General features: G+C 44.1%; 1 protein-coding gene across 1 annotated transcript in view; it reads right to left on the minus strand.

Moving 5' to 3' along the window:
* LOC122800363 (mediator of RNA polymerase II transcription subunit 15-like) overlaps positions 1-23,994 on the minus strand; it is an 886,273-nt gene that overhangs the window by 260,129 nt on the left and 602,150 nt on the right. The window contains exon 8 of the mRNA XM_044069812.1: positions 16,587-16,673. Within this exon, the coding sequence (XP_043925747.1) occupies positions 16,587-16,673 (87 nt within the window). The remainder of the gene's footprint in view (positions 1-16,586; positions 16,674-23,994) is intronic.

Raw genomic sequence — 23,994 nt, forward strand, 5'->3', positions numbered from 1 at the left:
ACTGGGTTGGACGGTGTGTGTTTCGAGTAAGCTTAAATACATGTTTAGTTTCCTGGGTCATAGAGGGGGGACCTACAGCTTGTAAGGAAGTGGTATGACATTTTGCCTATGGTGTAAATCAAGACACCTCCACCTTTAGTCCCTGTCTATGTAGCAGATGGTCTAAATGTGTGGAAGGCATTATAGCTTTGAAAGTACAGTTGTGTACACTTACCGTAAATGTAGATGTTAGAGTGTATTCACTGTTGCAGTCCTCACACTTGGGTTATCTGCCTGCAGGTAGTCCTCAGTCGGCACGAATACCAGAGTCTTGGGATTTCTGCGTCGGATGCTGTCGCCTCTTCCATGACGTCAGGTTGTCAGGGGTATAAAATATGGAGCCAACGCCATTACATCAGTTTTACTTGCCCCAGATGTCAGGAGCCCCCAAAATAGGAAGCAGTTACATGGTATGGAACAATACCTGTAAAAAGTAAATACCATAGCCATAAGATATGGTCAAAAAGAGGATAGGTAGAAAGCATAGAAGAGTCAGGGGACTTGAGGGAGGGTAACCAGGACTGCAACAGTGAATACACTCGAACATCTACATTTATGGTAAGTGTACACAACTGTACTATGTTCTTTGTGTTTCACTGTTGCAGTCATCACACTTGGGTTGATTCCCAAAGCTGAGGAAGGGTGGAGGCAGTCAAGTAATAGTAGGGCTGGCTAGCAGGCCTTGTAAGACTGCTGTGGCAAATCCAGCTCTGGATTTAGATAAGACAGGTAAGTGGTAATGCTTGGTGAGGGTGTGCACAGAACTCCCGGTTGCATCTTCCAGGATGTCCCTGGTAGGGACTCCCCTGAGAAATGCTGTAGAGGTTGAGGTAGCCCTAGTGGAATGAATTTGATCCCCTGCGGCGTAGGTTTTCCATGGTGTTTGTAGCAGAAATGGATGCAGTGTGCTATCCATTTGGAAATGGTTTTCTTTGAAATGGCCTTGCCCTCTGCCCCTGTAGCAAAGCTGACTAGCAGCTGGTCAGATTTTCTGAAAGGCTTAGTCCTGTCAAGGTAGACCATGAGTTAACTGTGTACGTCCACAAAAAGTGCAGGATCTTTTCCCCTTTATTCTGAGGATTAGGGAAAAAAGTTGGTAAATGGATGGATTGGTTTAGAGCCACACTAGCTACCACCTTGGGCATAAAAGAAGGGTTAGTCCTGAGGGAAAGCCTGTCAGCATGGAAAATAATGAAGGGTTCCACAGCCATTAGTGCCTGTAACTCGGACACTTCTTGCTGAAGTGATGGCTAGAAGTAAAGCTGTTTTCCAAGACTGGAATTTTAACTGTGCTGTAGGAGCAGGCTCAAAAGGGGAAGTGTGAGTTTCTCTAGTACAAAGTTAAGGTCCCAGGCAGGAGTGGGAGCACTCCTCGGGGGTCTTAAATTGTTAGCTCCTCTCAGGAACTGTTTGACCAGAGGGTGAGAATAGAGCGGTGGCTCAGTATTACAATGAGCTGAGATGGCCGAAGCATGAATCTTAATAGAAGAAAAGGATAGGCCTTTGTATAGCAACTCTGCTAGGTAATCTAGGATTTGAGGTAAGGTGGGCATGGCTGTGTCCTTTCCTTGAGAATGGCTCCAAGAACAGTATCTTTTCCATTTTTCTGAATAGGATTTCCTAGTACTAGGCCTTCTGGCTTCAAGGATGTCATCCAGCACCTGTTTGCTGAGGGTTGCTGGAGGTGTATTCAGGGAATAAGCCAGGCTGCAAGGTTCAGGGTTTACAGTGGAGGATGCAAAATCTGTCCCTCCTGCTAGGACAGCAGGGAATGGGGTCTGATGTAGGTGGCAGGGTGGCACTGTTGCCAGACTTCGTAGGAGTGGGTACCAGTGCTGGAGGGGCCAGTCCAGTGTAATAAGGATTGTCCTTGGTTTGTCCTGTTTGATACTGTGTAGTACTTTTGAGAGGAGGGGCAGAGGGGAAAAAGCATAAACCGAGAGGTTTTCCCATGTAAAGGATAGGGCATCCACTTTCCATGCTTGGCTGTGGGTATTTCTGGTGCAAAATTTGCTCAATTGATGGTTTTGGAGGGAGGCAAAGAGGTCTACCTCTGGTGTCCCCCACCTGGGGGTTAGAAGTTTGAATGAGTTGGGTTCCAGTTTTCACTCGTGTGGGTCCAGTAGATTTCTGCTCAAGTCGTCTGCCAGTGAATTTTGTTTGCCTGGCAGGGATTGAGCTTGCAGGTGCACTTGGTTGCTCAAGGCTGTGTTCCACAGGGCCATGGCTAACCTGCAGAGTGGGTAGGAATGAGTCTCCCTTCCCCCCGCTTGTTTATGTACCACATAACCGTGTTGTCTGTCTTTATCAAGAGCTGTCCTGGAAGGATAAGGTATTTGAAGGCTGTCAGAGCATTCTGTACAGCTAACATTTCTTTTTGATTGATATGTAGGCAAATTTGTCCTGGGCTCCATTTGCTTTGAATGCATTTGCCAGCCATGTAAGCCCCCCCCCCCATGCATAGTCTGATGAGTCTGTTGTCAGGGTTTGGGCGGCGAGGGGTAGAGTGAAAGGGAGTCCCTTGTTGTGGTTGCAAGCCTCTGCCCACCAAAGGAACTCTGCCCTTAGACAAGGAATGATGGGAATAATTGTTTCCAGGTCCTGAGAATGTTGGCATCAGAGACTTAAGTACCACTGAAGTTTCCTCATATGCAGTCTTGCATATGGAATTAATAGAATATGCATGAGGCCATGAACCCTACGGCTTGCAGTATTTTTCTTTCAGATAGCTGGGTTCTGGTGGCCATTAGTTTGAAGTAACTTGTCAAATAAATCTGCTTTTCTGGAGTAAGGAATGCCATCTGGGAAGTTGTGTTCAAGCCTACTCCCAGGAATACAATCTTTTGGCTGGGGACCAGATGTGATTTCTTTTCATTGATGGTGTACCCCAGAGACGTTAGAAGTCTCTTTACAAATGCCAGGTGCTGAAATAGCAATTCCTGACTGTCCACCTGAATCAGGCAATCGTCCAAGTATGGATACATTTTAATTTTTCTCTGCCTGCAGTATGCAATGGCTGGAGCCAGGCACTTTGTGAATACCCTGGGCACAGTAGATAAGCCAAAGGGAAGTACAGAGAACTGATAGTGCATAGAGCCTGCCCTGAAACATTGATATTTCCTGCAAGATTCCCTTATGGGGATGTGCAGATAAGCTTCTTTTAGGTCTAAGGTGACTAGCCAGGAGTCCTTGGCTAGCATAGGAAGCAGCTATTGTAGTGTAAGCATTTTGAATTTTGGGACCACCAGGAAGATTGTTGAGAATGGACAGGTCCAGGATAGGTCGGCCAAGAGCCCTCTTTTCTGGGCACCAGGAACAGTCTGGAGTAGAAACCCTGTCCTCTCTCCTCTACTAGAACAGGTTGAATAGCCCTGATACTGAGAAGAAAAAGTACTTGCTTTTGAGCCTTTGGCAACTGGTTTGGAGGAAGGTCAGGCAACCCGCTTGGGGTTGGCAGTGAGTGGAAGTAGAATCTGTATCCCTGGGATACACTGTTTACGACCCATCTGTCCTGGGTAATGGACATCCAGTTTTTTGCATGCAGTGCGAGCTTTCCTCCTAGGGGTGCAAGTACTTGGGCATGGCTGGGAAGGATGATTGACAAGTCATTGTAAATTTTTTCCATAGGGGGGTGGCTTACAACTCCCTGTTTTTGAGATGGGAGCACTCTCTTGTTTAGATTTCTGTGTACCCTTAGACTGTAGCCTTGGTGGTCTGTTGGCCCTGGGTTTGGGCTGAGAAGATCTGGTAGGGACTGGAAAGGACCAGTATTTTGAAGGTCAATGCCTACTGAATCTAGGTGGCTGTACCTGTAAGAAATCTAACAGTTTGCATAGATTTAGCGTTTTCTTCCATCTTTTTAAGAACCTCTTCTGCTTTTGTGCCAAACGTTCCTGGTTTAATGGAGCATCTAATAATTTTGCTTTGACATGGTCTGGCAAGATTTGTTCCTTCAGCCAGACATGCCTTCTCAGTACAGACCCAGTGACAGCAGCCCTGCAAGATGCTTCTAAGGCATCAAAACCACACTGCAAAGTATGTTTACTGACTTGGTTTGCAGAATGCATTAACTCTTGTAAATCTTTATTTTCTGCAAAATCTGGAAGCAACATTTTTTGTTTAATTAGTTCCATAATATGCTGCTGGAACTTCAACATGTGAAACTGGCAATTTAAACCCCTGAGGGCAAGAGTTACAGAGGGATATACCTTCTTGCCCCATCTGTCCAAAGCCCTCTAAACCCTGCCCGAAGGAGAAGGATTTTGGGCTGTAGTAGCCTTAATACCTTTAGGTCCCTAGGAAATGGTCTCTGGATCCGCAGTGGGATTCTTAAACAGAAAATTGTGAGAGTCAGGTACCCTGTAGTACCGGTCAGGCTTTCTAGGAGCTGGTGGTAAAGTATCAGGAGTAAGACTGGATTCCATGAAAACATCATCTACAACATTCAGGACAGGGGGTATAGCTAGAGGCCTGTGCTGAGGCAAGTCTACAAATTCTCTGAGTCTCTTGTTGGACTGTGCGTAGCCTGGTATTCCCAGCGGAAATACTCTCTTAAGGTATGCAAGGTTTCACCAAAAGAAGAGTCCTCTGGATGGGAGGCAGAGGGAATGGAATCCTCTGCACCTGAATCCTCATAGGTAGATAAGGGTATGTGTCCTGGTAATCAGAGGGATCAGAGTCATCGGACTCATGGTCTGTTGAATCAGAAGGGAAATCAATTCTTTGTCTTTTAGAGGGGGAAGGCTAGCATCCCCATTTAGAGTTATAAGGTCTTCAGTTATTCTAAGCATTTGTTTCTGTGGCATGGGAGCTTGAGCATGCGCTTTGGTCATTGGGCCTGAGAAACTGGGTCGTTTTAGTCTGAAATGAAGTAGTCTAATATGAACATCGGAAGGTCGGAATACACCCTCAGAAGCCGGTACCTGCACAGCGGCTCTGCACCCATCCAAGGTAGTGACATCCGCAGATTCCATAATCAAAGCATCTCACGGCATACCGGACTCCGAATGGGTCTCAGCAGAGGCCTGCGAACCTGTTGAAGCACGTATCAGGGGCTGTGAAAGCGTCTCACTGAGTACCGGCAGACGGGTGACTAGCTTACCGGAAGCGTCATCGGCAGTTTTGGACCTATGCGGTCTGTCTCTGTCTTTATCCTTACATTTTTTTGGAAGATCGGTAGTAGGATGGCTTACCGAAGTCATTTTGGAATACGGAGAACGAGTGTGAAAGAATTTAGCAACAAAGATATTCTGACGACGAACAGTTCGGGCATTAAACAAGGCACAAAACCGACAGCGAGGGACGTCGTGGTCTGGGCCTAAACAGGTGACTCAGTAAGAATGAAAATCTATGTGAGGTATTTGCTTTCCACAGGCAAAACAATTGTTAACTTTTTCTGACATAGGTTAGAGCACGAATAAAGAATCCCCAATGGGGCACTTAGCTTTAGAAGACTTCAGGTTTGAAACTCGAAAACCGAAAATTTCAGGTAGCGGCCGACCGGCATTTGGGAACTGCTTTTGCTTTGGGCACCCACGCGGCAAGAAAAGCTGATGTAATGGCATCAGCTGCATGATTTATACCCCTAAGACCTGACGTCATGGAAGAGGAGACAACATTCGACGCAGAAATCCCAAGACTCTGGTATTCGGGTCTACTGACTGCTACCTGCAGGCAGATAACCCAAGTGTAATGACTGCAACAGTGAAACACGAAGAAAGTACAGTTTTGTACCTACCATAAATGTAGATGTCCGAACTGGATAGCATCTGCAGTCATAACAGCTGGGTTGTCCTGTCGTCCAGGGCAGCCCGTCGTCGGGCGTTCAAAGTAAGGTCGGTCCCGGCTGCTGTAAGCTCTTCATCTGACGTCATCTCTGTTGGACCGGGTATAAAGGCATCAGCCGACGCCATCTTCCTCAGTGTTTCTTGCCCCAGACTAAAATATTTTGGATAGATGCCAATGTTTCCAAAAGGATAGAGGTAACCACAAAAATAAGCAAGTATGTACATATATACAAACAAATACATAAACACCCTAGGAGTACCTCAGAGGGACTGCAGATGCTATCCAGTTCGGACATCTACATTTATGGTAGGTACAAAACTGTACTATGTCCTTCATGGATGCATCTGCAGTCATAACAGCTGGGTAGAATACCATAGCCAACTAGGGGAGGAGGATAAGGTAGATTATGGTTTTTAGGATCCCTTGCAGTACAGCAGTGGCAAACCAAGAAGGCTGTGGTAGTGGCTGTTGCCCTTGTAGAATGAGGTCTTATGTTCTGTGGAATTGGTTTTCCATGGAAGGAGTAACAGAATCTGCTGCTTTTGGTTCTGTCAAGTAGTAAGCGTAGCTGTCTATGTACATCCTGTTTTGTGGGTTGGGAAAGAAGGTAGGTAGGTGGATTGCCTGGTTTAAAGACACTCTGGATACCACCTTAGGCATAAATGTTGGATTAGTCCTCATGGATACTCTATCTTGGTGGAAGATTAGGAAGGGTTGCACTGCCATTAAGGCCTGTAGTTCTGAAACCCTCCTTGTTGAGGTAATTGCCAGTAGGAAAGCAGTTTTCCATGACAGGTGTTGTAAGTCTGCTGTTGCTGCTGGCTCAAAGGGTGATAGTGTCAACTTTGTTTAAGTCCCAAGCTGGTAATGGTGGTTTTCTTGGAGGTTTTACATTCTTGATTCCTCTGAGAAATTGTCTGAGCAGAGGGTGTGAAAAACAGGTGGATCAAAGCTGTATTCTGCTGAAATAGCTGATGCATGTATCTTGATGGAGGAGTAGGACAGGCCTGAATGGAGAAGTTCGCCAGATACTCCAGGATGTTAGGCATATCTATGTTTGACACATCTTTTCCTCTTTCAGAACTCCAGCTGACAAACCTTTTCCATTTTCCAGCGTAGTTCCTTCTTGTTGAAGGTCTCGTGCTTCAAGAATAATGTCTTTAACTCTTTGGGAAAGTTCTTGATTAGCTGCTGCTATGTGATGTTCCATGCAGTCAGTTGTAAGGTTTTCAGGTTTGGATGTATGGTGCTGTAGTTGTTCTGAGTTAGCATCAAAGGCATCAGGGTATTGGCCACATATTGTTCCACGACAAGCTCCTTAGTAGTGGATACCAGTGTTGTCTTGGCCAGTTTGGAGCTATCAGGATTATCCTTGGATGTTCTTCCTTGATTTTTAGGAGTACTTTGTGTATCAAGGGAGAGGTGGGAATGCATAAACTGTTAGGCCCTTCCAGCTGAAGGAGAGCGAATCCACTTTCCAGGCTAGTGGGTGAAATGTCCTTGTGCAGAATTTTTGAGTTGGTGATTGTGAGGAGATGCAAATAGATCTATCTGAGGCATTCCCCACTTCTTTGTAATGGTCCTGAAGATGTCCGGGTGCAGGTGCCATTCGTGAGCATCTGATGTGGTCCTGCTTAAGATGTCCGCTAGAGTATTTTCTTTTCCTGGTACAAATATTGCTTGCAGCTGGATGTTGTAGCTGAGTGCCAGGGTCCACAGTTCCAAAGTCATTCTGCATAGGGGTATGAATGAGTGCCTCCCTGTTTGTTGATGTACCACATGACTGTGGTGTTGTCTGTCCTTATCAACAGCTGGCCCTCTTTGAGAAATGGTCTGAACTTTTGGATAACCAGTTTTACAGCCAGCATTTCTTTTAGGTTGATGTGCAGGTGAAGTTGATCCTGAGTCCACAATCCTTGCACGCATTTGTCCAGCATGTGGGCCCCCCATCCTAGGTCTGAAGCATCTGTTGTAATGCTCTGGCTTGCTTGACATCTGAGAAAAGGAAGGCCTGGGTTGGACCGGCATGCCTGGGCCCACCATAGGAACTCCTGTTTTAAGCATGGAATTAGTGGGATTTCTGTTTCGAGGCTGTGTCTGTGTTGGGACCATAAATACCACTGTAGTTTTCTCATATGTAGTCTGGCAAATGGAACCAAAATTATGCATGAAGCCATGAAGCCCAAGGCCTGCAGAACTTTTCTTGCTGTTAATTTGTTCAGCTTTGTTAGGGACAAGAAGTAAAGAGGGAGTTCTTTTGTTTTTCTGTAGTTAGGAATGCCATTTGTCTCACTGTGTCCAATTCCCCAAGAATGTCCTTGTTTGGGATGGTATCAGTCTTGCCTTTTGTAGATTGACTGTGTATCCCAGTGCTTGTAGCAAGTAAATGACCCTTTGCAAATCTGTTGTCAACTTGCTTTTGTTGTCCCCTTGTAGCAGGCAGTCGTCCAGGTATGGGTAAATATGAATTCTGCAGTCTGCAATAATTACTGATGCCAGGCATTTTGTGAATACTCTGGGCAGTAGATAAGCCAAAAGGCAATGCTGAGAATTGATAGTGCTCTGATCCTGCAAGAAATCTGAGGTATCTTCTGCAGATTGGTCGAATAGGGACGTGCAGGTATGCCTCCTTGAGATCTAGAGTTACCAGCCAACACTCCTTGCCCAGCATGGGAAGAAGTTGCTGTAGGGTCAGCATTTTGAATTTTGGGACAATGATGTATGTATTCAAGGTGGACAGGTATTGGTCTCCAACTTTTTCCTTTCTTGGAACTAGGAACAGTCTGGAGTAGAACCCTTTCCTTGCTCTGCTGCAGGCACTTTTTCCACAGCTCTCATGTTTGCTAACTCCATTATCTGTTGTAAAGCTTCTGTTTTTTGATTTGGAGGTAGATTTGGCATTCCTCTTTTGACTGGTATAGTGTGGAAGTGGAATCGGTAACCTTGATGTATAATTTGCAGAATCCACTTGTCTTTTGTTATGTGGTGCCAGTTCTTTGCAAATACAGTTAACCTTCCGCCTAGTGGGGCTGCTATTTGCTCCCTGGTAGGCGGTTTTAGGAGTAAGTCACTGTGGCTGTGTTGAAGTAGTGGCAGTGGCTGTGTCTGTGCCTCCGTTGTTACCTTGCCACTGTCGTCCTCTGTAGGCACTTCCTCTGGTTTGGTTTCTGCCTCTGGAACGTCTATTCCTGCCCCTTTGAAATCTTGTGGAGTCAGGAAAGGACCAATTCTTGGCAGGCCAGTTCCTGCTAAACCTTGGGGGTTGAACCTGCAGGAAATCTTTAACAGTTTGAACTGATTTTGCCTTTTCTTCCATTTTCTTCATAACCTGCTGGGCAGGTGCACCAAACAAACTTGTCTTATCCATAGGAGCATCTAACAATTTTGCTTTAACATGATCTGGTAGAGCTTGCTCCTTTAGCCATGCATGCCTTCTTATCACTGTGCCAGTCATGGCTGATCTAAATGAAGCCTCCAGTGCATCATAGCCACATTTTAAGGAATGGTTACTAACCTGTTGTATGTTATTTACCATTTCTAATACATATTTCTTGTCAAGAGCTTCATCAGTGGTTAATTTTTTTTGGTTAGCTGATCAAGCATAAACTCTTGGTATTGTATCATGTGAAACTGGCAGTTTAAAGCTCTAGCTGAGAGAGTAGCTGAAGTGTATACTTTTTTACCCCATCTGTCTAATGCCCTTGCTTCCCTTTCAGAAGGAGTAGGGTTTTTAGCTATGGTCGCGGCAACTGCCTTGGGACCCTGGGATATTGTTTCTGGGTCTGCAAGGGGGGCCTTGTAAAGGTGGTGATGAGTGTCAGGCACCCTGTAAAATCTATCTGGTTTGGCAGGGGCTGGGGTAATGAGTCTGGAGCAGAGCAGACATCATTAAACATCTACCACAGAAAGAACAGGAGGTATAGCTAAGGGCCTGTGCTGTGGAAGGTGCAGAAAGGTTCTAAGTCTTTTGAATCTGAGAATTCTTGTTGCTGCCATTGGAACTGCTCTCGCATGGCATGCAAGGTTTCCCCAAAGGAGAATTCTTCTGGAGGAGGCAGCTGGAATGGATTCTTCAGCATCAGAATCCTCAAAATTAGAGAAAGGGGCCTCTGGCTGGTCAGTAATGTCTGATTCATCTGCAGAATCATCAGAGGACACTGGCTCAGGGGCTCTGCCCTAGGTCTCTTATCTGGGGCTGAGAGGCCCTGTCTGGGTGAGGTTGAGATCCTCTGATTAAAGAAATCAAATCTTCTGCCAAGGTGAGCATTTGAGAACTAGAAGAGGGCCTGGTTGAGGGTGGTTTAACAGGCACTGATTTGGTAGACTTGGCTGCTTTAGCCCTGGCGAAGGCCTTAATGGACATGGCTGCTGGAGGCCTAGCAGCACCACGTGCTGGGGTAGAGACATCCAGGGAATGGTGTCTGATACGCCAGTGGGTACAGAGGCCGATTCAAGAATTGTAGCAGGGGCCTCAAGAGTAGAGATAGATTCGGCTGTACCTAGATCAGTTTTTTTGCTTAAGCGTGGTTTCAGCGTGTCGGTCTTTGCGTTTTGGCAGAAAGTGTAGTCGGAGGTTCCCAAAGTCAGAACCGAAAAACTGTTCTGCAAACTCCGACCGGCCGTTCGTCGGTTGAAGGAAGCACAGGCCGAACAGGCTGCTACGTCGTGGGCTGGGCCTAAACAAGGCAGACAGTAAGAATGGAAATCTTTATGAGGTATTTGTTTCCCACAGGTTAAACAATTATTAACTTTTTCTGACATCGGCTGAGGCAAGAAAGAGTCCCAAACGGGTACTTAGCTTTAGAAGTCTTGAAAAATCTCTGGATCCGACCACCGGCACTTGCGAACAGCGCAAGAAAGACTGAGGAAGATGCTGATGCCTTTATACAAGTCCAACAGAGATGACGTCAGATGAACGGGCTGCCTGACGACAGGACAACCCAGCTGTTATGACTGCAGATGCATCCATGAAGGACATCATCTGCCATGGTGCTCTCCGTGGCTTTAAACCATGTCTCAATGACTGCACAGATCTCAGAATTCTCTAGGGTGAGGAGAGCTTGTAAGGAGTGGAGTTTGTGTAGACTCCTTGAATTAAGCAGTAACGCGGCTTTAGATTTTCTTGGTTTTGATTTGCTATGACAGAAGTATTTTCCATTCGGCACTGCTAAAAAAGGCACTATGGTGAAGGACAATATTTTAGCTAATATTTGAAAGACTAGAAGAGAGAGGTGCAGATCATCTTGGGCAAAGCTGTGTGGTATGTTGACCTTCCCCCTTCCATGCTGACAAATATCGGACCCCCTTGGAATGACACCAGAAACTAAGCCAATTATTTAGGTCAATCACCTTCTGTTTATAATGTGACATCACCCTTGGAAAAGGTATAATGCTGTTCAATGTTAGTGTCATAAAAGTTTGGGGCATATTCAGAGAGCTCCATGAAGTCTCTTCTTCATATAATCTAAGGAGGTACATCTTAAGTCATTTACACCTACATGGACTAGAACTCAGTCATACTGGTACTTGTGTTCCAATGACCCAATTGCATGAGTAATATCGTGGATCCTGGCCCTTCCCCTGATAAGCAATTAACCGTGACTTTCTCTTTACTAAACATGGTGAAAAGGACATCAGTATGTCTCACAATGGAGTCTCCAATGAACAGAATGTTGGATTGTGTGATGGCTTGCCTTGTGGGCTTATAAACAGAGATTACATGAGATTTGGCTGAATGTGTCGATGAGGATGTTGTTTCGAAACAGTACACTTGGGGGCTGCTGAGGACATCGGTTATGTGAACTTCATCTAGGAGAGCTTTGGTGGGTCTATGTCTCTGCTTCGTGTTGTGTGTGATGGGTGCAGTACGTGTACTTCTGACAACCTGAATGACATTAGCTTATCAGTTTGTTTGAGAATTAGCTGGTTGTCAGTAAACATGAGGCAATTTCTACATTGTTTGGCATACCCATATCCACCAAACATTTAATGGAGACAGAAGAACAGTTCATATCCATGGAAACCAGCACTTTTTTACCAATGAGGCAGTTGCAGTAAGAATATAGAGTAAAGTCAGAAGTATCTGGTTTGCAACTCTGGGGTGAGTGCAAGTCATTATGCAAACTAGTGCTGGTGAAATTTCAAGGGTGCTTTTGCACAGCAAATGTCATCTCAGGGTGCCTGTGTCTATACAGTGCAATGCCAAGTACTTGAGGGAAAACTGATAAGCAGACCTTGATGATTTATGTATCAAGTATTAAGGAAGATGTTCTGAAGTTCGGATAGACAGCAGCTAATCAAGCAATATTAATGAAACAAAATATATTTATCTTTATCAAGAATGATGAATAGTGGTGACTCACCTACTTGACTACTACCTGGTTTCACCACAGCTTCACGCTGCAGGGAAACAATACCCATTCGCTTCTTTTCTCACTATAGGCAAAACAGAAGAACCAATCTCAAGATGAGAAGCAGGCCACATGCTCTTTGGTAATCAACAGTCTTGTCCCAGATGAAGCAGAAATATGTAGGCTTGTTGTAGCCTTTTCATAGCATATGCCTTGAATAGAAACCAGACTATTCAGGAAGGCCCCGCGCAGATATTCACTGCCCAATTAGAGAGAGCCAGGAATCAATGCCTCCCTGCTCCTTCTCTCACCATGAGCAAAATAGAAGCAAAAAATGCCATGCTAGCACTTCTGAAGCAGTTAGCAGGCAATCTTCCTTCTCAGGAACAAAACATAAGCACTAATCTCAAGACAGGATGGATGGGGGGCAGGTACTTAGTATTCTGGCTCTATGGAACGCAGTGGGAGGGCCAACAAATTTAAATAGCAGAAAGTGGAGTGACTTTACAAAATGATAATTGTGTGCTTACTGACAATACTCAATGAAAGGGGAGAGGGAAGAAATTATGTGGTCAAATTAACAAAGGGTGGGCAACTAGAGGGACAGCGAGCTTAAAAACAAAACAGCATGAAGGTGGGGGAAGTTTAAATTTCTGTGCAACTCATAAGAAACACAGCTCTGCTTGCTTTCTGAGTTTAAATATGCAGCAGAAAGCAGAACACAATTAAAAACACAGCATAATGAAAATACACAACATACAAAATAAGAGAAAGCAATAAAGCAATGTGCTCCAGTGTTCTGAGAACATCCCTCACTATAACTCCTCCTTTCTGAGACAAGCTCAGAGGAAAGCGACTTGTGTATGACTTGCAGGAAGAGCTAACCATTGTCCTTGTCCAAAAGCAACTTTAAAGTAGATCTTCATGGTCTGTATTTTCAGACCAGACTTAGGTAAATTGAAGAAACCCCTGGTTGGCCAGGGTGGAGAGGAGACTGTGAAGCCAAGGACCCATCCTTCTCTTGCAAGGATCGACATAAATGAAGCAATCATCAAAATAAAGATAGGCACTGCTACCCTACTCCAGGTTCTCAGGTACACAAACAATAAGGCTAGCACCTGGCAAATATACAAGTGTAGTAGCAGGACAAAATGGGAGGGAAGCGAACTGCAAGTGTTGTTACCCACCATGAATCTTACGAACAGTCTGGGCTCTCAGTGAAGCACAAGGCAGAGAGAAGCATCCTATAAATTCAGGGTGACCAACAGAAGGCCCCTACCAAGCTAAGATAGCAAGCCTTGTAGTGTTAGCACTCTGAAGTCCATCACATCCAAGAATCTGTTCAGTTTAGAGAGATCTAGAATCAGTCTCCAAGGCCCAACTTTGTTGGGAACCAGGACCAGTAAAAGCCTGAAGTAAAACCCTCTTCCCTCCCTGCCCCAGAGGTGGAGACAGAGTTCCACTGAGCTGAAAACCATTAGTTAATGTAAAACCTCCAGTACCACCACCATAACTGAGAGGGGGCAAGAACAGGTACTCTGAGCTGTAAATTCTAAGACAGCGCTTCAAAAGCCATCAGTCTCACATCAAGCTGAAGCAATTTTCTCTGAAGTGTGTCAGCTGCTGCCCAAGAGATGAGAAGAAAGTGAAAGAGAAAGTGGATACAGTGAATATTACCTGGCAGATCAGGTGTTGGGTGTGCAGGGGCATTTCATTTCCTCCTCTTATGCTTTGCGACTCTCCCTTCCTCTGCTGCTGTGCCATGCCTGTTTTTTCTATAATGTTCTTTGTGCTTATATTGCTGCCATTTACTCTGTTTCCTACAAAATGACAACTACTTACTCTAACAGTATCTGCAGTACTTCAGAATCAAAGGGTGGAACAGTGGCTTAACAGATTCCATTGTTTTTTTTCCCTTTTCCTCTAAGAGCTTCAAAAACTCCTGGGAGAGTGAACAAGGCAGCAACTCATTGTCTAATGCCTCAATAAGCACCTACCCCATAACATCCTTGGGTAAAAGCTGATGTCTAAGGCAGTTATGTCTCTTCAGCACTCTCTCAGTGGCAATCACCCTACTGCAGCCCATCCACTGTCTCATATCCATGACTTTTCATGCCAACTTATTCTGTATGAAAGCTCTGGTACCACTTTTTTGATATTTTCATCTTGGACATTACCTAACATTATTTTTGATGTGGTTAAGAATTTCAAGCAGATATTTAGGTGTGTGTCTGCTCATTAACATCTCAGGATGTCAGGGGGTGAAAGGTATAGACATTTTCCTGACGCAGCCCAGAATTCTGCTTTCCACATCATTAGGGAATGTGTTTAATCCTGAAGCTAGCCTGAATCCTCTGATGGCCTCCAAGGTGGCCATCTCCAGGTGAGAGACAGGATTCTTCTATAAATACTCAAAATCCTCATTACCCCTATAGCACTGGCCCAGTTTTTTTCACTGTGAACAGCTGAAAGTCAGGGTTTAAGAATTCTGATTCAAAAATTGCCTTAAAAATGGGGACAGGTGAAGGAATGTCACTGGGGAGCTTGGGTTCCTCTATGCCCATTAAATAAAAGCAGTTCTTCCTAGAATTCCAAAAATCTCCTTGGTCACCCACTTAAAGTGATTCTTCGTTTAATTTAATGCATCATAAAAGAAAATACCCACTGGTGGGAAATCTTTATAAGCTATTCTCCTTATCTGTGCTATACCCTACTGGGACAAAATCTGGGAGAAATAGGCTAACTTTCCCTCTTGAAAAGAAATTCACTTGAAATATAGTGGTGAAGGCTCTTCCCTTCTTTTTGGGAGAGGGGCTATACTTTCAACACAACTGCATGGACTGGGCATGAACCCTTTGAAATGTGGTGAAAATCCTCCTTTGCAAACATTCTGTAGAAAGAAAAAAACACCAAAAATAGCTGCAGCCAAACACAGATCCAACTGTCCTACTTGGGAGGGGTCAGGACATGGGAATACTGTTCTGAACTCATTCTGGGCTGACATAGTATGAGGATGGTCCTCACCAGGACTGCTATCTGCACACCTCTGCAGGAGGGATGGTGTCTCACAGCCTCACAACTCTGCCTCCTGTTTCACATACAGGAATGTTCTGTGGTCATTCTAGTTTTCGTGTCTTCCTTTGCTCTTGGAAAGAGGTAGAAGGGCTGTGTTATGGATAGTTGGGTCTGTATCAGGGCCTCTAATCTTTTCCATTCTAATTAGGCCCTGAGATTCTCACCTCTACTGGCGGGTCTTTTTTTTTTCCTAAATGGGACACAATGTTCTTGAGAAGACATGATGTTCTTCCCCAAGAAATGGAGACATTGCAAGCATACTTACTTGAATGTTTTCCCTGGGATGTCAGAGACCTTGAAAAATTTAGCAAAGCCAATTACAAACTTATCCAAAAATCAACATCAACCTCAATCAATTAACAGTTACAATAAACTCAAAATATTCACTAAAAAGGTTTCCAAATTGGTACTTATCATTCTGTTTTCTAGAAGGGATCCACTACTCTGATACTTGGGTCACTTCTCTGCAGCAAAAAGAACTGAAGGATTTCATGAATGTTACCCTCCATATATGCAGTGTCTCTTTCATCACTCAAAAAACAGCTATGCTCACAGGGAAACATCACTGAAAGCTCCAAAAGTCTGTCTGGAATCTCAGAAATCTACCTTCAGTAAAATACCATGGATAAGGAAATGCATCTCCAGCAGTGGTCTCTGTAGCAAATATATTCAAAAAAGCTTAGTACTTTTAGGACAACATGCTTTTAACTAAGGTCGTTATGGAAGCTGCAAGAAGGAAGGCGTGATCAAAGCCCATGACATGGTTAATACATTTATGTTTAAGGTACTTCTCAAAACCAGACCAACAATTTGAAGTCACACCAGATGCTCATAACGCAAGTAGTTCTGTTAAAAAAAAAAAAAAAACACGCACACAACTGTTTGCAGCTGAGGTGCTCCCACTGCAGAAAAAGAAAACTGGAGAGAGAGAAGTGAGGGCTCCCTCCTTATTAAAGGCACCCACACTATCAAGAAGAATTGTGCTAAAAAATGTTGGAAAAAGCAAGTTTGCAGAGTAAAGTAAAAAACAAAACTTCATCAGAAGAGTTGCAAGTAAACACCGACTGCACAAACAAAGTGAGAAAGATGAGAAGTGTGAATGTGGGTACAAGTTTTCAATCTGTCCATGCCTGGTTTGCACTCTAAAGCTTCGGTGAGCGAGTATGGATTCATTATATGAAAAATGCAAACCCGAAACCTTCAGCAATCCTGATAAGGTTTTCTGGGAAGGGGTCCTAAAAAATTGCTAACCACTACAAATACAAGACCATGCCAAACAAAACATGCATTCACCCAGAGCTGCACTAACTTGCATTACCTTCAAAGCACTCTTACCTGTCCACCAGCAGCTCCCATCTGGACCGTTGGAGCCTGGGCTGCCTGCTGTGCTGCTGCTGCTTGCTGCACGATATGAGCACGCAACTTGAATAGCAGAGGAAGAAAAGGCAGAGATCAGTGCGCAGAAATAGAAGCAAAAAGCAATGCTGTACAAAAAAAAAAAAAAATAGTAGTGTGCTTTTGTGCTCTCTCTCTCTCTAGTATCCCATCTGGGAAACTGACCGAATGAGCACAAATGCAGATAAATAAATGTAAACATATCAAACAAAGCCATGCAATGATCATGTCATCCAAAGTACGCAGAGAATGCAAGCACTTAGCGGACCTAGTACCTCCCAAGCAACCATCCCCTCCACCTTAAAAAAAAAAAGGGGGACAAGTAATGTTCCCAAAACATTCTGCTGAAAGGAAGGAAAAGATGAAACAAGAGCTTCATGTTAGTGGCAGCCTCAAATGTGAAATTCACAGCAGATACAAGCAGTTTAAAAACACAAAAGGCCTGAAACAATGTGGCAATAAGTAAACTAAAAAGCAACTCCAACTTCTCTAGCACTGTTTTAAAAGTAAAATATGGACTACAAATTAAAACACTACCTGCTGACCCCCCCCCCAAAAAAAAAAGCATAATGCTAGTCAAGAAAAACAGATGTTAGACAGTTAACTCCAAAATAGCTGTGTTTTATGAACTTTTGGAAGCTAAAGCATACTGCTTAGTCTTTGATATTATTTAAAATATACTGTCCACAGGCTAGTTATCTCACGTGGAAAAATCCTGCACTGCATATGTCTCAGCCACTTAACTAATGCCAAACTTATTTCACACTATGTTCATTCTACCCATGTCCTTAAGCAAGGGAGGCCAAGCATGGTCTTCATCGTCAACGCCTTCCAAGAGAAACAGCAGACAAATAAATCAATCAATCAATCTTTGACTTGGCTACAGAATGCATGTCACTTACATACATTATTCCTAAAGGACACTAAAGTTAAGGTGTCAAGGACCAGGCATTATGAAACTAATATGAATTACTAGTGACAAATTAATTTAAAGTACACTAGTATAAAATCTTACCATAATGGTAGATGCCTTTCTCTTCACTGTTGCAGTATTCCTTACAATAGGGATCCTCTGCCAAGGGCGGCCTGATATCAGGCCAGTATACCAAAGCCCTTTGTTTGCTACAGGTGAGTCATATATCACACGTATGCTCCCCACATATAGCATAGGGCATAAAGATGACATCAGGATATACTATCCTCAGAACTGAGAGCCCCAATAGGAACATCAGTCAAAGGAATAAAGAAGTTATGTTCTTACCACAACGTTCCATCTGTGTTGTCTATCTTCATTAACCTGTCGGTCTCTGTTCCAACCTTCAGAACCGACTCGGATGCTTCAGTAGCTTAAAATTCGAAGCTTCTCCTCTCTACCCACAATGCTTCTTTTCCCCAAAGTACCTCAGATCAAGTTTATCATCAGTATTTATCCCCTGTCTGCTACAAATAAACTATAAAATAATAGAACAGGAGCTCAAACAGGAATAATGGTTCCATGAACATGTACATCAGGTCACTTAAAATCTAGGATTGGGGGAAGGTTAATGAAAAATGAAGACAGACAACACAGATGGAATGCTATGGTAAGAACATTACTTTGGCAGAGTTTGTCATCTTCATTCGTTCATTAACCTGTAGGACAGAGACCCAGCTACAGGAACCCCAGGTGACCCTCATGGAAGGATATTCCGGAGCACAGCAGAGCCAAAAGCAGACCTATAGGTTCATAGGTTGGTACTAGGCTATCGGCCATAGGGCCTATACAAGCCTATCCATAACAATTCCCTGGATATTTCTTCCTGGAAATAATATCTAATTTATAATGAGTAATGAACGTATGAGGATTAGACCATGTAGCTGCTGCACAAATGTCATTAATAGATACTCTTGATCAAAAGGCTTGAGAAGTTGCCACAGACCTTGTAGAATGAGCCTTAATCTGACCAAGTACAGGGATGTTCTTAAAAGAATAAACAAAAGAAATACAGTCTTTTAACCATCTCGCTAAAAGATGTCTTAGTAATTGCTTTACCTCTTTTAGTGTCTGAAAACGATATGAACTGTTCTGATTTCCTGAAACTGTTAGTTCTGTCCATGTAAAAACGTAACTGTATGCACATCAAGTAAATGAAAAGAGTGTATTCTCCGTTATTCAGGAAGTTTGGGAAGAAAACAGGAAGGTTGATGGAGTGGTTGATATTGGCTTCTGTAGCAACTTTAGGCAAGAAGGACGGGTTGGTGCGCAAGGTTACCCTATCTCTGTGAAAAATTAAGTTTGGAAACATGGAGGAAAGGGCCTGTAACTCAGATTCTTCCTGCTGAAGTAATGGCCACCAGATAAAGTGTCTTCCATGAGAGAAACTTTAAATATACTGTAGCTGCTGGTTTGAAAGGGGGGCGAACCAGGGCCCGCAACATAAAAGTCAAATCCCAAGGGGGAGTAGGATCCTTAATGGGAGAACAAAGTAGAAAGGTATCCCTAAGGAAAGCTTTACAAAGTTTAGATGAAGCTAACGAAGAAGAGCCCTCTCACAAATGAAAGTTGGAAATCGCAGCCAATTGAACTTTCACGGTGGAAAAAGTAGCCCCATCGTTAAAAAGAGAAGCCCAAAAATCCAACACCATCAGGATGGGGGACAAAGGGTTTGTTTCTGTTGGGCCCATATGAAAAACCTTTTCCACTTACTCTTATAAATCTTCCTGGGGGAGGGTTTATAGGCATAAATCAAGATTTTCTCAACAGGGGACGAAAGCCTGGGATGTCTGTCCATAACTGGAAATGGAGAAACTATGCGGTTAGTTTCAGACCTTGAAGGTCTGGATGAGGGTGCCCCAAGGGGTGAGATAAAATATCTGGAGCAGGATCTAGTGTCACTGGAGGCCAAATCACATGAGACCAAAGATAGGTGACCCAGATTTGTCAAGGCCAGAAGGGGTCAATGAGGATAACTTTCTTCTTCAACCTGAATGCCTTCTGCAAACACTTGTGAATTAGGAGCAACGGGGGAAATGCATAGAGTAGACCGGGACTAGAGCATCCCTTGGTGACTGTCCCCCGAAGGAGGGATCAAGGCACAGTACCTGATGCATTTGTTGCTGAGCGGGGTGGCAAAGAGGTTGCGGCAGGGTTGACTCCATTTCTGGAAGATCATGTTTGCCATAGACTGGTTCAGAGACCACTCATGAGACATCAGTAGGACTTGGCTGAGCCTGTCCACTAGGATGCTCAACTCTCCTGGAATGTGTGTTGCCACTAGAAAGCGGTTGGTAGATCTCGCTTCTCGATACAGGGGGTAATACCTGGTTCTTCTCTGTTTGTTGATGTACCAGACCACTGACATACTGTCCGTCTGTACTGCAACAGTTCCTAGAGGAAGAAAGCAGTGCAGCTCTTGCAACGCCAAAAGAACTGCTTTCCTCTCTAGGACACTGACATGCAAGTTAGTCTCCTGAGAATTTCCACATCTCTTGAACCGTCTGACCCACAGTGCCCCCCCCCCCCAAATCTGGCAGGCATCTGTGGTCAACGTGGCATTTGAAGAAGGAAGAATGAAGGCCCATCCTTGAGCAATATCTGCAGAGTGAAGCCACCATAGCAGGGATTGTTTGCATATTCAGGAGTCTGATGGGAAGGCTTAGATGACTTCTGCATGAGGACCACTGAACTGCTAGCATTCACTGTAAGATTCTCATGTGAAGGTGCACTGTGAGCAAAACAGGTATAATGGCCGCCACAGAACCAGACTCACTGGGGGGGTTTGGTATGGCTAGAATTTGTTTGACATGAAGGCGTAGGCTTGATACTTGATCCATTGCTAGATAAGCCCAAGAAACTGTGGTGTCCAGTTGTACTCCTATGAACTGTTTCACTTGAACCGATTCCAAAGAATAGTTGTGTAAAATCTTACCATAACCATAGATGTCCTTTTCTATGTTGCAGCATTCTTTACATATGGGTTGCATTCTGCTATTGACCCAGCATCCGACTTGTACACAAAAGCTTCATGCTACTGCCTGTACTTGGGACATCGCATGTAGGCTCAAGGATCATCAGCCATAAATGGGATATCCGCACGTACAATCCTCAGAATAAAGTAGCCCCATGAGGAAACTCCAAAAGGACGCCCATAGGACAGTCATCCAAATAAAGAGCAAGATGTAGGGGGAAGGCAGGGGGATAGAATACTGCAACATAGAAGCGAAGGACATATGGTTATTGCAAGATTTTACACAACTCTTCTATGTCCTTCTATTCAATGTTGCAGTATTTCTTTACATATGGGAGAGTACAAAGGCTGAAAAGGGACCCATGAAAGGGCATGAAACAGAAAGAATTTAGGCAGAAACATTTTCCAGAAATACATGTAGGATTGCTCTGGCAAAACCTGCTCTGGCCCTGGAAATATTATCCAGCTTGTAATGTCTTCTAAAGGTATGAACAGATACCAAGTTGCAGCTTCCACAATGTTTTGGGTATCCAAACAGTTGAAGAAATTCCCTGAGGATGCAACAGATCTGGTGGAATAGGATTGAACTGATGAGGGTAATGATTTCCCCATGAAATTGATAAAACAGAATGGCTTTAGATATCCATGAAGAGATATCTTGCTTAGAAACAGGCAAACCTAGAGCCCTGGGATGAAAAGATACAACGTCTATCATATTTCCTGATAGACTTAGTTTTGTCAAGACAGAACCTAAGCATTCTATGCACATCTAGGAAATGCAAGATTCTCTCACGATGAGATTGTGGAGATGGGGAAAAAAGCAGGCAATTGGACAGTCTGATTTTATGAAAGGTCACTGACCACTTTCAGCATAAAAGACAGATTAGTTCTTAAAGAAACCCTATCCCTTATGGAAGACTAGGAAAGGTGGTGAAGCCATTAATACCTGGATCTAAGAAACCCTTCTGGCAGAGGAAATGGCTGCCAGAAGCAAGTACAACATTTCAGAAAAGCTGAGGCTGCTTACTCAAAAGGGGCCCGAGTCAACTTCTCCAAGACAAAATAAAAATCCCAAGGAGGACGGACTGGTTTCCTGGGAGGACTGATGTGAAGGACACCTTTTAAGAAAAGTTTAACTTCCAGCCTGAAGGAGTTAAAGGCAGGCAAAACAGACAAGGCAGAGCAGTGGACCTTGATAGAAGAGGAAGAAAGACCACCATTGAGTAACTTGCACAGGTAAGATAACACCAAAGGAATATCCATCAAGAAGGGGTCCTTTTTCCTTTTTTGGCACCAGATAGAAAATCTTGTCCATTTGGAAATTTAACATTTCCTAGTAGTGGGTTTCCTGGTCTTCTGCAAAACCGAAAGCATGTCTTTAAAGAAAAGGTGCCTAAAATGAATCAAAAGTTGATAACCCACAAGGTCAGATGAAGAGTTGACAAGTGTGAGTAAATTGAAGATCCTTGTCATGAGTGAGTAGGCCCATCTGGTGAGGTAACATGTAGTGATGACCCTTGGCTAATTCCAGAAGAGGGAACCAATGCTGTCTTGGCCAAAAGGGAGTCACCAACAAGGATTTTGGTTTGTCCTGTAAAATTTTCAACAGGACTTTCTGAATGAAAGGGGGGATGCATAAAGAAACATCCCCTTCCATGAAAATGATGAGGCGTCCACCTTCCAAACCTGAGGGTGATGGACCCTGGGCACAGAAAAGCAGTTGTCTGTTCTGAGGGGAGGCAAATAAATCCATCTCTGGAGTACCCCACTTGTGAACTAGATCCATGAACACATCCCTGTGAAGTATCCACTTGTGGGATGGTGTCATGAATCTGCTCAATGCGTCTGCCACAGAGTTCTGAGCAGAGAAAAGGTACACTGCATGCAGTGAGCCTTTGTACTGAATAGCCAGCTCCCACGCTGTGATTACTAGGCGACTAAAGATAAGATTCTGTACCCCCTGCTTGTTTATGTTCCAAAGGTCTGTAGTATTGGCTGACAATCCTGAAGGGTCCTGGTAGTAGCAGGGGATGCAATATCTGTAAGGTCAGAATCAAAGCCCTCATTTCCCTGGCATTTATGTGCTCCCTGCTCTGAGTGGGTGACCATAGTCCCTGAACCTTTGTGGAAGCAAAGATTGCTCCCCAACCTAAATCTGAGGCATCTGTATAAAGTTCCTGTACTGGTAGGGGGATTTGATGAGGTAAACCAGGATTCTGATTGAGTTGCTGCATCTTCCCCCCAGCTCTTTTTTCAAGCACAGAGGAAGAGGAATGACAGTCTCCAAGGGATGAGCATGCTGAGGCCAGAGAGTTTTCAGAAACCACTGGAACTTCCTCGTGTGAAGTTTTGCAAATGGCAACATGGGGATTGTAGAGACCATGAACCCAAGTAGTCTGAGGAACTCCCTTGTCAGTGATGGAAGGAAGAGGCAGAAGAGATGCTATGAAAGCTGCGAGAGAAAGAGCTTTCTCTGAAGGAAGAAAACCCATCATCAAATCTGTTCTGAACCTGCACCCCACAAAAATGAGATCCTGAATGGGTGAGAGTATAGATTGTTTGAAATTTATTGTGAACCCCAAGCCTTGTAGAATGGGAACAGCTAGATCCAGGTGTTGGAGCAGAAGATCTGGACTTCTGGCCAGAAAAAGTAGGTCATGCAGGTAAGGGTAAACTTGAAGACCCTTTCAGTCTTAAGCAACAGCCAGGGCTAGACAATTTGTGAAAACCCTTGGAGCAGTGAAAAGACAAAATGGCAAGACAGAGAACTGAAAGTGCGAAGAAACCACCAAGAAACGTAAAAATTTCCTGAAGTGAGGGTGAATAGGAATATGCAGGTAAGCATCCTTTAGATCCAGCAAAGCTAAGAAGGCTTGAGGAGACACAAGAGGGAGAAGAGACTGTAGGGATAGCATCCTGAAAGAAGGCAACACCAGGAAGGTATTCAACGTGGAGAGACCCAAAATGAGTCTCCCAGGACCCTCTTTTCTTGGAACCAAGAACATCCTGGAATAGAATTCTCTGCCTTGCTGATCTGAAGGGACTGGTTGAATGGTGCCTTGTAGAGAAAGCTGAGCTAGCAGCTGAGGAAACAGATGTAGTTGGTCCGAGGGCAGTTGAGGAATCCTCTGAAAGGAGGGAAATAGACTTCCAAGTCATGAAATAGCCGCTTTGAATAATGAATATCATCCAGATGTCCTGAGTGATCTCCCTCCAGGCTGAAAGGGAAAGAGAAAGGTGAAGAGACAGAAGAGTATGACTTGGAAGTTGAGGGTGGATGTCACAGAGAGCCTGGTCTGGACTGAAAGGGCTGCTGAGGGGATGGAGCCGAAGCAACAGTTTTTGACAGAGGTCTCCTAACAGATTTATGCGGCATAGAACCCAAGGGAGCTGAAGAAGAG

Source organism: Protopterus annectens, chromosome 4.part0, assembly GCF_019279795.1.
Source record: "Protopterus annectens isolate FY-2018-M chromosome 4.part0, PAN1.0, whole genome shotgun sequence".
Lineage (NCBI taxonomy): Eukaryota > Metazoa > Chordata > Ceratodontiformes > Protopteridae > Protopterus > Protopterus annectens.